This window comes from Sapajus apella, unplaced genomic scaffold, assembly GCF_009761245.1.
Source record: "Sapajus apella isolate SASKATOON/1434 unplaced genomic scaffold, GSC_monkey_1.0 scaffold22, whole genome shotgun sequence".
Classification (NCBI taxonomy): Eukaryota; Metazoa; Chordata; class Mammalia; order Primates; family Cebidae; genus Sapajus; species Sapajus apella.
The window spans coordinates 21045251-21059059 of NW_022436962.1; the positions used below are offsets into that span (position 1 = coordinate 21045251).

The following is a 13809-nucleotide window of genomic DNA, read 5'->3' on the forward strand; positions in this document are numbered from 1 at the left end:
TTTTAAGGAAGAAAAATGTGAATGTGTAACGAATCAACCATCCCTCCCCTCTAAGCACTTTCTTAAAACTGCAACTAAACACACAAAAATTTCTATATATACATAAACTCACATTAAGATGTAAAATGCACAAAACATCCTTTCTTGATCACTAAATAACACTAACATCTTAATGCAGGCACTTCATGTTTCATACGCAGTGGTTCCAATGAACCACTGCAATAATTTTTTTTTTCGCTTTGGTTCCTTCTCTACAACTTTCTTCAATGCATTCCAAACTTTATTTGGAACTCCTTGTTCCAACTTATACTTAGCCCTACGCAAAAGCAAGTGTTAGATATGAAAGAGCAAAAAATAGGTTCCAGACCATGACACAGCAACAATGAAAGGATCACACTGAGCAGGACGGTGAGAGCTTCTGGGCATCAGTATCAACCTAAAGAGCACCTCGAAAATGCACCTCTTCTTATTTTTTCAAGAGTCAGTGTCTCACTCTGTCACCCAGGCTGGAATGCAGTAGCCCAGTCATGGCTCACTGCAGCTGCAAACTCCCGGACTCAAGTGATCCTCCCACCTCAGCCTTGGAGTAGCCAGGATTACAGGCTGGAGCCACCATACCTGCGATCTGAGATCACTGCAACTTTTGCCCCTCCCCGCCCCCACCCGCCCTCCTTGCCTCTCGGGGTTTAAGCGATTCTCACCTCAGCCTCCTGAGCAGCTGAGTAGCTGGGACTACAGGTGCACACCACCACGCCCGGCGAATTTTTTGTATTTTTAGTAGAGATAGGGTTTCACAATGTTGTCCAGGCTGGTCACTAACTCGTGGCCTCAAGTGATCCTCCCGCCTAGGCCTCCCTCTCAAAGTGCTGGGATTACCGGCATGAGTCACCGCGCCCAGCCACTAATTGCACTTTTTAAAGGTTTATACTGGAATCTCATCTCTTACCAAGTGTATTCAACGTGTCATTTTTTTTTTTTTCCTGCAAAGTCTTTTTTGTTGATGGTGGTGGTGGTTTTTGTTTGTTTGTTTATGAGACGGAGTCTCGCTCTGTCACCAGGCTGGAGTGCAGAGTCGAGATCTTGGCTCACTGCAACCTCCGCCCTCAAGGTTCAGGCTATTCTCCTGCCTCAGCCTCCCGAGGAACTACAGGTGCATGCCACTGCGTCAGGCTAATTTGCACATTTTTAGTAGAGACGGGGTTTCACCGCATTGGCCAGGCTGGTCTTGAACTCCTGGACTCAAGTGGTCTGTTTATATCAGCCTCCCAAAGTGCCGGGATTACAGGTGTGAGACACTGTGCCCCGCGAGACACCCCTCTCTTAAAAAAACAAAAGCTAAAAAAAAAAAAAAAGTTAAAAAATGTTGTTGTGAGTTTTTAGGATGTGAATACATATTTGTTCCCCACATAAACATCAACTAAAATATGTCAAAATGAGGATTCTTGTTTTTGTTTTTGAATTATGGGTATCAAAACCTATGAATCTCCTTAAGAGAGGAAGGGAAAAACGTTAAGTGTGGGGAAAGCCTTTAGAACAAGCCTGGCCAGTAAAGGTTTGCTGCATTATCAGTCTGGGTCATTAACCTTGTCAACAGTTGTATTCTGTCATTCATTCATTCATCCCTTCCAAAAATATTTTTGGAAAATTCACTTCAGGTCAACTTCTGTTGTCAACTTTGAGGGGACTTGGTAAACGAACTACGTTCCCTTCCTCCAAGGAGCCAACATTTTAGCGGGGGAAATGTAGGCCGACTGCTAGGTGCTTCCAGGGAACGCGAGGCTGAGCTGGCGACAGAAGCTGACTTCCGAGAAAAGCTGGCCCCGGGTGGCAGGCAGGAGCCCCGGGTGGGAGGCAGGAACCCCGCGCAGACAGCGAGGGATTCGCACCCTCGGTCTGCACCGCGCAGTCGGGCGCCACAAACCCTCCAGGCCCCAGCCGGGCCCGAGGGAGCGGGGTGCGGCTGGATCCCACAACACCAGGGACCCAGGGAAAGAAGGCGAGTCCACTCGGTTTGCAAGAAAGGTCTCGCGTGTTACCTTGGGTGAGGAGAAGGCATGATCGTATTGTAACTAGGGACCCCCAATGCATCTGTCCCGCGTCCGAGCTGCTCCTGTGTGCAGTGGGCACTGAGACACCTGAGGAGGGCTCCAAACCTCCGTTAAGGCAGCAGACAAGGGAAGCAGCCGAGGAAATCAAAGTGGACCGCGGCGGGCTGGAGCCGCACTGGGGCGGCGGGCCAGGGCACAGGCGAGTTGGCGGAGGCGTTGGCGAAGGCCATCCAGCCGCGGACTCCGTCCTGGAACCGACTTCGCGTGAACACACCCGGCGATTCAGAGCTCTCTCAAGTCACATTCTGAGGCCCCGCCCCCGGAACTCCGGGCTAGACGACCCCGCCCCGGAACTTTGTGTCACCGGCACTAAACGCAGAGGTTCCTCTAGTTGTACACGGACGCAACTGTGAGGTGACCTAAACACTTCCGGCGCGGAAAAATGGCAGCAGCCGTTCCGGACTCACGTGTGAGTGCGGAGGAAAATCTGAAAAAGACCCCAAAGAAGATGATGAAAATGGAAACCGGAGCCGTAGCGTCGGTGCTGGAAGAAGAGGACACAGACACGTCCGATAGCGAAGGTGATGTGGTAGGGCTGAGCTTTGGTGTCTAGGAGGAGAGGCCAGGCTGAGTTCATGTCAAGCAGCGCTTGCGATTGCATTTGCTGCTAGCTACCCGGGTTTTATCTTGGCACCAAATCGGAGCAGCGACTTTGGCTTAGTGAGGAGACTTGGGGAAGTCGTGTTCATCAGAGAAGGAACGCTGTCAACTGTAATTTTGAGTTTCCACATTCTTTTGCTAGGCATTTTCAGGGTCACTGTTATTAATTATAATAAAATGGGTAAAACAGCTGCAGCTACCGAGAAACTTAGAACAGCAAAGGGTGAAAGGAAGAGGGTACTTGAAAACAGGAGTAGGATGGGTCTCACAGGGTGTAAGAAACAAAAGGTTAAAAGAGGTAAGAGGAAGAAGTCTCTTGTACTTGACTGTTCTTGTGTGGTAGATGCGTGCGTGATTTACAGACTAAACAATAGTAAGTGAAAGAAGAGGTTGGTGGTTAAGGTCGACTAAAAACTGCTAGCGTTTGATAACTATGTCTCTCAGAGACGCTTGATAATAAAACATGGAAGGATGTGTTTTGAGGCTTTCAACCATGCTGTGTCTGTTGCTCCTCATTTTTGGCACTAGCTTCTTAGGTTGCAAGGAATTGCAGATAATCCCTGACTTCCTACTGCCCAGTTATTGCTCCTTTGTACTAGGTGATACCCATAAAACAGCTATTCTTTTATAACACATTTCTTTTCATGTCTGCTTGAGATGATCCAGTGGCTTCCCATCTCAGTATATAACATCCAAAATCCTTAGCCTGTATGATTTGGGCCAGGTTGTCTGTTGTAGGCCAGTCTGCCCCTCACGAACCACTAACTAATCTAGCCATATCGGTATGCTTGTGTTTGTTTAACACCCTAAACATGCTCCCACACCATGGTTTTTGCACTTGTTGGCTCCGCTGCCTAGAATAGGTTTCAAATGCTTGCATGTCTCTCCCTCACTTCCTTCAGCCTCTGATCCAGTCCCTTACCAGAGAGACTTGTCCCCGATTACCCTATCTAGTGTACCACCACTACTCTTCTTCCTGCCTTCCTTTCTTTGCTTTTTGACTTATTGCCCTGCTTTATTTTTTTTTCAACCCTGCCCAACCATTTGATGTATATATTTGCTGCATATCTTTCCCAACTGGAGTATAAGTTCCATAAAAGTAGAAACTGCTGTATCCCCACTTCCTGTTGCCTTGTGGATCCATCTCCTGCCACATTGTTAAGGAAAACAAATTATTTATTGAGCAGAAATTAGAACTTTTGGTTCTGATACTTTTTGAACTCATTAGACTAGTTTGAACAGTATTGTTCAAAAAAGGAAGAGTACTATATTTGGAGCAAAATGTCAGTACTGCTTACAAATTGGTTCTTTTTTCTTTTTTCTTTTTGAGACAGGGTCTTGCTTTGTCACCCAGGCTAGACTGCAGTGGCACAAACATGGCTTATTGCAACCTTGACCTCCTCCACTGCCCCCCAAAGTGATCCTCTTGCCTCAGTGCCCCCAAGTAGCTAGGACCACAGACACATACCACTGTACCTGGCTTTTTTTTGGTAGAGATGGGGTTTTGCCATGTTGCCCAGGGCGGTCTTGAACTACTGGGTTCAAGTGATCCACCCGTTTCAGCCTCCCAAAGTGCTGAGATTATAGGCCTGAGCTATTGCACTGAGCCAAATTGGATTTTTCTGTTCAAGTACTGGATAATTCCAAGTTGGAACTGTTCTGATGTTTCAGCGTATTATTATAAATGCTGATTAGGTTTTAAGGTTCTCTTGCTATTATAGATCAGCTGCATTATGGATTAAGAAGGTTTTTAGCTAATATGGAAACGTAATTTATCTAATTCAATTCAATGAACAATTGTTATGTTCCCCCAGGTTCCAGTCACCCTCTAGGTGTTGAGGATACAAAGGATGAATAAATGTCTGCATTAAAATTACAGTTTTAGGAAAGACATTAAATACAGGACTGTAACATAATGTATTAGGTATAATTAAAAGGTAGTTTTCAAGATCATGGTTCAGTTTAGGAAAGGTAAGGATGGAGACAGAAATCCATATCCTCTGGAACCCAACCTAGGCATTGCTCACTTGCATCTTTCATGTATTACTGATAATATTACTATGTTATCATGATATTAACATGTCTCTCTCCTTACAGAGATATGTTCCCCAAATGTTGAAACTATGTCTTGTTTAGTTTCACAGGGTCTTCTTTGCATATTTTAGTATTCAGTAAATTGTTTTGTTGAATAAATCAATAAGGTGGCATTCTGTCTAGGCTTTAGAAGAATGTTCACGCAATTGTGTAAGAGGCACCTGTGTTGGTACTACCTTTCAGAGTGACTTTGTGCTAGTTATTTACTATTTTTTTGGCCTGGGAGCATAGAGGGCAGTTTTCTCAGACATAAAAGCATGTACAGTGGCATGCAGTCTCTTAAAATTTATGGCCTATTGCAGACAAAGTAATCTTCTGTTATGGCTCCAGTTGTTCAGAGAAGTGACTAGAAGTAAATCTAGAAACTGGTTAAAAGTAGATTATAGGGGGGCCGCGCGCGGTGGCTCAAGCCTGTAATCCCAGCACTTTGGGAGGCCGAGGCGGGTGGATCACGAGGTCAAGAGATCGAGACCATCCTGGTCAACATGGTGAAACCCCGTCTCTACTAAAAATACAAAAACATTAGCTGGGCATGGTGGTGCGTGCCTGTAATCCCAGCTACTCAGGAGGCTGAGGCAGGAGAATTGCCTGAACCCAGGAGGCGGAGGTTGCGGTGAGCCGAGATCGCGCCATTGCACTCCAGCCTGGGTAACAAGAGCAAAACTCCGTCTCAAAAAAAAAAAAAAAAAAAAAGGAGATTATAAAGGGTCTTGTATATTTGTAGGCAGCAGGGAGCTACTGAGAACTTTTAAGCAAGATGGTGACAGACATTTATAAATACTGCTGCCAGATGGTAACTGCCAAAGAGTTTGTAGGCAATTTTGCAAAGCTACATGTTAGGATCTGCACTAGGACAGGACAGTGAAAACAGAGAAGGGCCCCACTTGAAACATTTTTTGGAAAGAAAGTATTCAGTTTTCCAAACAGCCAACTTCCATGAAAGTTTGTAGCACCGTAAGTTTTGGGCATACTACACTGTTAGAGGAATTTAATAATAGCAGTAGTTATATTTTTTGAGCTTTTCTAGGTCTCCGGTTCTGTTCTGAGTTCCTTATATATATCACCTCAGAGAATTCTGACAACTCTTTGAGATAGATGCTACTATTATCCTCATGTTACATTGAAAAAACTGAGACACAGAGGTTTATAACTTGCCACTTCTGTACATAAGCTGATAAGCAAGTTGATAAATGATACAACCATTATTGACATTTGATTGTACAGCTTATGCTCTTGACCACTACCTTTATATGGTTGAGGAATCAGGAGGACACAGATAATAAAAAAAACTATCTGGAAAGTGAAAGGGCAGGGCCATTGAATCTAAAGAAAGAAAGGATTGGTATTGGATAACAATACCAATTGATAACAATTGGTATACAAGGAGACTTTGGTATTGGACAGACTTTTCTCCCTCCCACTCAAGAAGGTTTGATCACAAAGGGATTTTTTTTTTTTTTTTAACTTACCTGCTAGCAGTAACTTAAACCAAGGGATATTTTTTGTGTTCAGATTTCTATAGCACTTCTTCCAGTGTTTATAACCAGAGTATTCTTTCCTTCCTTCCTTTCTCCTAAAATCCACATGTTATTTCCGGAAACAAATTCTGATGTTCACACAATTGTGTAAGAGACACTTGTGTTGGTACTACCTTTCAGAGTGACTTTGTGCTAGTTATTTACTATTATCTGCCTCAATTTCCTCATCTACAAAATGAGTATGATAATGGTGTCTACTTCAGGATCGTTGTCAAGATTAAACGAGTTTATATATGTTAAGCATTTAATATTTGGCACATGGTACCCCCTCATAAATATTAGTGATGATGATGATGTCTCTTCTAATCTAAAAGAAACTGCTAGTCCTTTCTTTTTGCCAAATAAGCTTTCCCACCTTTGGTAACGTGGTGTTTGTAAGTAGGAACTCTCCCTAGAAAAAAGGTTTGAATTAATCTAGTAATCCTGTAAGGTAGCTGATGGCATTTCTGTTTACAAATAAGAAAAGAAGCTTGGAAATAGTGTTTCCAGTACATCACTGCTTCCTAGTAGAAAACTGTTACCTCCATAGGTGCAGGATGTTATCTGTTATTCCAGCTGTTATACTGTAACCATTTGATCACGTATTGGTAAAATTCAAGATCAGTGATAATGATTTTGATAACAATTGGTTGTGTCTGCTTGCTTGTGCCATACACATCTCAAACTCAATATTTCAGAACCATCCTGGCCAATATGGTGAAACTCCATCTCTACTAAAAAAAAATACAAAAATTAGCGGTGTGTGGTGACGCTTGCCTGTAGTCCCAGCTACTTGGGAGGCTGAGGCAGGAGAAATGCTTGAACCCAGGAAGCAGAGGTTGCAGTGAGGTGAGATAGCACCCCTGCACTCCCGACTGGGTGTACAGAGTGAGACTCCATCTCAAGGAAGTCAGGAATTTGAGACCAGCCTGGCTAACATGGTAAAACCCCTGTCTCTACCAAACAAAAACAAAAACAAAAAATTAGCCTGGCGCGTGGTGGTGCATGCCTGTAGTCCCAGCTACATGGGAGTCTAAGGCATGAGAATCACTTGAATCTGGGAGGCAGAGGTTGCAGTGGGCCGAGGTTGTGCCACTGCACTCCAGTCTGGCTGCCAGAGTGAGACTCTGTCTCAAAAACAAATAAATAAATAATTTTTAAAGAAAAAAATCTCAGATTAACGAAAAAGAAAAAAAAGAAATTACTCAATTTTTTTTTTTTTTTTTTTTTTTTTAAGACAAAGCCTTGGTCTGTTGCCTAAGCTGGAGTGCACTGGTATAATCAGGGCTCACTGCAGTCTTGACCTCCTGGACTCAAGCAATCCTCCCACCTCAGCCTCCCAAGTAGCTAGGACCATGGGTGCATGCCATCATGCCCAGCTAATTTTGTATTTTTTGTAGAGATGGATCTCACTATGTTGCCCAGGCTGTTCTCAAACTCTTGGGCTCAAGTGATCCTCCCGCCTCAGCCTCAAGTGATCCTCCCGCCTCGGCCTCCCAGAGTGTTGGGATTACAGGCATGAGCCACTGCACCCAGCCTTCAATTTTTCAAACAATGAACTTTAATGTAAACTCACAGCACCATACATTTTGGGCATAGTATACTCTTCAATGAAGTAGATAATAATAATTATGTCTAATATATTTTGTTGATTCATTAACATGTGAACTCATGGCCAGTAACGTGCCTAAACAAAGCCTATCCAACACATATTTTCTCTGAAAGGCCTCTTGCATCCTTGTGCTTCAGAACACTGCACAACCCTTCTGCATGTTTGGAGGCCATTTTAAACATTGCAATAACCAAGGAAAAGCACAGAAATGGAAAAATGCGGCACTAAAAAGACTGTAGGAGGAACGCCAGTTTACAGTGAGAAAGTTGAAACAAGGCAGAGTGTTTTCTTCTACAACCTCAGCTAGGAGGTGTGCATGTAAGGGGACTCCAGTGTCACTACTCTAAGCATGTGTGTGAATGACTGCGAAAGTACCATGAATATTGAGTTGGGGCTAGAAATACATTTCACTGAGTTGGTGAATTCTCAAATACAGAATCCACAAGTAACAGCGATTGACTGACTGAATCTCCTTGTGAACTGGCAAGTCTGCGTACCCAACCTATGTGATCTGACCACTGCTTACCTCTCAGGGCCCACATCTTGTCAGCCCCTAGACGACTAGTGTCATAGCATTCTGAACTAGCTTCTTGAATACACTCTGCTCTTTCTCTTTCTAGCCGTGCTTATGTCTCTTTTTGTTCTCCTTTACTTTCTTCTAACCAGCTCCAGCTTTTTTCTATCCTTTAGGTTTCAACTTATAAATGTCTCTTTTACTTTGTCTTTTACAACTTACCCTATCTCTGCCATAGAGACAAATAATAAAGGGTTATATGTTTTACTTATTATTATTTTAAAGATAACTTTTTTCTTACTATTTTTTAGAGACAGGGTCTTGGTGTGTCATCCAGGCTGGTGTGCAGTGGCATGATCATAGCTCACTGTAACCTCCAATTCCCATGCTCAGGCAATCCTCCTGCCTCAGCCTTCCAATGACTGGGACCATAGGTACACACCATGGTCCTATGTGTGCACACCACGACGCCTGGTTAAACAGTTCTTTATTTAATAAATTTAGTAATGTAGGTCTATTGGTTAAAGATGGGACATTTCTTCTTTGGTTTAGCCCAGAATTTGCTATTTCATATAAGAAATTGCTATTTTTCTCTCATGAAACTAAATCTTTCTGCAAAGGTAACCCATGGAGATAGATTTTCTAGTCAGATAGTTGTATACATGTGGTCTTGGTTGAACTACTAAGTTATCAAAAACTTTTAGATGATAGTATTGAGAAACTATAAAGGCAGAGGCTTCAGACCTATAAGGAATCAGTGTGTAAATTATAGATATATTTAAAGAGTACTGGCTTGTTTGATCAGGAAACTGAATCAGACACTTATCTTTGAATTTTAACTGAATTATAAAAAGTGATAGGGATGTGCCCTATGTTTACATTTGAAAAACTTCCTTTATTAAGACCCTACTTGAGTTTCATAGAAATACACAGATATAACCCATATGTTGTTTGAATTTTTTTTCTATTCTTGCTTTAATTTCTTTAGACATATTGTATAAGAAAGGTAGAAGAGTGTGCTTTCATGAGAACAAAACTCAAGAATTGTTTGTTAGACTGCAGAAATTTCCTAAGTTCTGTGGGGATGGAGACCTTGTCACTGTGATGACAGCTACATCTTAATTTGGCATAGAGCCTGATTCATGGTGTAGTACTTGATGTCCATTTATTCATTGAATAAATTAGAAATTTCTCTTAACATGATTTTTTTAATACTCATATACTGGATTATCACAGAGGAAAATTAGCAGTTATATATGTCAACTTGAATAACAGCAAAATGACTCAGATTGAATTTTTGGTGAATTGTAGTACTCCCAGTACGATTTGAAATTTAGATATACAGCAGGTGAATGTGGAAAAAACACCACTTAGTATGCTTTTCTCTGTTTTCTCACTCAACTACTCAACAACAATCACCACAGAAGACTTCTGTGATTAAATGTGTATGGATTTAATCACACATTTAAATCCATACACACACCAAGCAAGTAATCAGTTCTGCAGTGGATACCAGCTGTTTGCTCTCTAATTCATTTCAATGTTATCTACCTGGAGGTAGTGTCAGACCCCACAGATTGAGGGCTCAGCCCCATAAGACTGCCCAAACTCTTCAGATACCAGTCCTAAGTCCAGACCTCTGGAACTTCTGACTGACTGACTTAAAATTGGAGTTCCCACAGTCTTCCCTTTGGGTTCGATTAATTTTCTAGAGCAACTCACAGAACTCAGGGAGACACTTAAGTTTATGGGTTTATCGTAAAGCATAAGACAAAGGATACAGATGAAGAGATGTTGGGGCGAAGTATAGGGTGAAGGGGTGCGGGCCTTCCATGCCCTCCCTGGGTGTGCCACCTTGCAAGGACCTCCAGGAGTTCAGCTCTCCGGAAGCTCTGAACCATGGTTTTTTTTGAACCTTTTATGGAGACTTCATTACATAAGCATGGTTGATTAGATTATTGGCCATTGGTGATTTGTTTTGACTTTCAGCTTCTCTCCCTTCCTGGAGGCTGGGAATGGAGCTGAAAGTCCCAAACCTCTAATCCTGTCTTGGTGCATCTGGTGACCAACCCTGATCCCGAAGCTGCATTGGGGCTACCAGCCCTCAATCATTAGCGTCTAAGAAGACACTCTTTTGGAGATTCCAAGGATTTTAGGAGTTGACCAAATACATATTTTTTTTTTTTTTTTTTTTTTTTTGAGACGGAGTTTCGCTCTTATTACCCAGTCTGGAGTGCAATGGCACGATCTCGGCTCACCGCAACCTCCGCCTCCCAGGTTCAGGCAATTCTCCTGCCCCAGCCTCCTGAGTAGCTGGGATTACAGGCACGCACCACCATGCCCAGCTAATGTTTTTGTATTTTTAGTAGAGACGGGGTTTCACCATGTTGACCAGGATGGTCTCGATCTCTTGACCTCGTGATCCACCCGCCTCGGCCTCCCAAAGTGCTGGGATTACAGGCTTGAGCCACCGCGCCCGGCCTTCCAAATACATATTTCACAGTATCACAGAAGGTAAAGTGCCATGGTCTGCATTTTAAGTAATATAAAAATGACAAGTGTTAAAGAGGGGAGGGTAATCCGCTACCTGAGTTATCCATGAACTACTCAGATTTATTGACTTGATACCTTGTTGGAAGTTTAGATACAATATATACTTGGTTCTTAAGCTTGTAGTCTTAAAAAAACAAACAAACAAACAGAAAAACAGTCTCCCTAGACAGTAAATCACATCAAGTGAAAAAATAAGAACAGTGGTTGATGATATCAAGTATGATAAAGGGTAAGATGATAGCCTCTACCTCTGAGTTATCCCTGAGCTACTCAGATTTATGGAAGTTCAACTCTAACTAGAGTCTTAAGCTTGTAGTCTTGGGACAGGTGTCGGGGGGCGGGGTGGGGGGGCGACGGGAAGCTTCTGTTGTCTGTAAATCAACCCGGATTAAAAAAAAAGAAGCCTTGATTGTTGTCTGGGGCCATAATCTGATTTACTCTTCACTCATAAAATGTGCCCATATGACTATAAAATAGGAGGATCATTTCCGGTTTTCCAGGGAGTTAAAAAGCCTGAATTGTTCTGGTTACATATGTGAAAAATGGCCATCTACTTATAACACAAGACTTGATAACAGTTCAGGTTAGAAGGTCCTAGGAGATATCCCTTCATTTTTGATAAACTACAATGCTGTACTTAGGATATAATAACCTAGTAGATAAATGTGCTTTTCATCAAACTAGCTTATAGCCTCCTTTATCATTTAAGTTACTTAAAATAGCAAAGGAACATGCCTAAGAAATGAAGTATATCATAGTCCTACTTGAGTGGTTTAGCAATTTATAAGACAGGCTCAGTTAACAGACTACTTCCAGGCTCTGTCTGTTTTGGCTTGCCCACTAGCACATGTAATCTCATCTGACAGCGTTTTCCCGTGGTAGCACTGTTATTTTATTTTTGGTTATTTTTATGGAAACCTGGGATGACTTCATTTTTTTCAAAGGTAAATTTTTTTTTAAGTTTTAAAGCATCAATTTTGAATATTCTAAATTTAGTAATTGGCAGGAAAGACCAGATGATTTACAACTGAATGGGGAGCAGTAGTTTTATAGAGCCTTGAATAACTAGGGGGATGTGTATACTTAGGTAAAATCAGAATGAGGATGGGGAATAGACTATTCAGGTTAACTGAGGCTTAGTTAGAAATTTTTTAAATTCAAGCTTCATTACACTATGTTTTAAAATATTTAATGAGTAGCTACATTAGCTCAGCACACATTAGTCCAAACTGAATCTTTGATGCAAAACTCTGTAGTGTTTCAGAAGTCCGACAGCCCCATTAACTTTGCCGTTTTGACTTTGGGCATGTTTTTAACTTTTCTAAGCTTCAGAATCATCACCTTTGTAAACAGAGTAATAAAAGCAACTCATAGACATGTGAGATGAGCTGGGTGTGGTGGCTTACTCCCGAATCCCAGCACTTCGGAAGGCTGAGGTGGGATGATCAGTTGAGCCCAGGAGTTCGTTACCAGCCTGGGCAACATAGTGAGACTTCATCTCTACAAAAAATTAGCTGAGTGTGGTGGTGTGTGCCTGTAGTTCCAGCTACTTGGGAGGCTTAAAGGAGAGGACTGAGTGAGCCTGGGAGATCAAGGCTGCAGTGAGCCAAGATTGTGCCACTGTATACCAGACTGGGCATCAGAGTCTCTTAAAAAAAAGAAAAGAAAAAGTGTTGTGAAATGATAATACATAAAATGTGCTTTATAAATGGTACCAAGCTCTAACTGTGTGTTAGCTCGTTAATATTATTATTATTTTATAGTACTTTGAAAAGGTTGTAGGACAGAGACATTGGCCACTCATGAAATAAAATAAAAAGTGGCCTGCATGTGATGATTCCATGGCATACGGGTTATACACTATAACAAGACTTAGCACTTTTTTTTTTTTTTTTTTGAGACTGAGTCTCGCTCTGTTGCCATGCTGGAGTGCAGTGGCATGATCTCAGCTTGCTGCAACTTCTGACTCCCTGGTTCAAGCAATTCTCCTGCCTCAGCCTCCCTAGTAGCTGGGATTACAGGCATGCGCCACCATACCCAGCTAACTTTTGTACTTTTAGTAGAGATGGGGTTTCACCATGTTGGCCAGGATGGTCTCAATCTCCTGACCTCGGCCTCCCAAAGTGCTAGGATTACAGGCTTGAGCCACCACGCCCGGCCAGGCAACACTTTTATAATTGAATTCACATTTATTTTCCCTCTATTTCTTGGCATCCTTTTTTAAGCTTTTGTGATCCTCTCTTCTCTGTTCCTCAGGTTCTCAGGCTCTCTGTCTGTCCTCTGATTACTGATTATCATTTATTTAGTGCCTACTCTTATGCCAGGTCTGAGCTAAGTGTTTTTCATGTGTTATCTCATTTAATCATCCGGTGAAGTAGTTACTATTTTTATCCCCATTTTACTAATAAGGAAATTGGTACACCGAAGGGTTAGGTAACTTGCCTAAAACTATGCTATTAGAAAATACTGGAATCAGGACATAACATTCAAGTCTAATTCAATAGTCTGTGCTTTTACTCCCATGCCATAACTCTTAAAGCTTCTCATTTAACACCTCACATGAATTCCAGATTCCCAATACCAGAGGTATTCCTTTCTTGTTTCTTTCTCCTTCTCTACCACAGCCACATAGAAAGTCTCATTGTGTGTGTCTGTGAGTGTACTTCTGCATGTGTATGTGGTGTGTAACCTGTTTAAGTGGTGCTTACTATGGGGTAGACACTTAAAGAACTTTATATATGTTAATTATCATAAAAACCCAAAGAAGTAATAACCGTTTTATTCCCATTTTTACAGATGAGGAGACTAAGG

General features: G+C 42.1%; 1 protein-coding gene across 1 annotated transcript in view; it reads left to right on the forward strand.

Annotated features, from left to right (window-relative positions):
- The first annotated feature begins 2440 nt into the window (after positions 1 to 2440).
- The window catches only part of RRP15 (ribosomal RNA processing 15 homolog), a 35645-nt gene continuing 24276 nt past the window's right edge, over positions 2441 to 13809 (forward strand). The window contains exon 1 of the mRNA XM_032289256.1: positions 2441 to 2629. Within this exon, the coding sequence (XP_032145147.1) occupies positions 2491 to 2629 (139 nt within the window). The 5' untranslated portion in view covers positions 2441 to 2490. The remainder of the gene's footprint in view (positions 2630 to 13809) is intronic.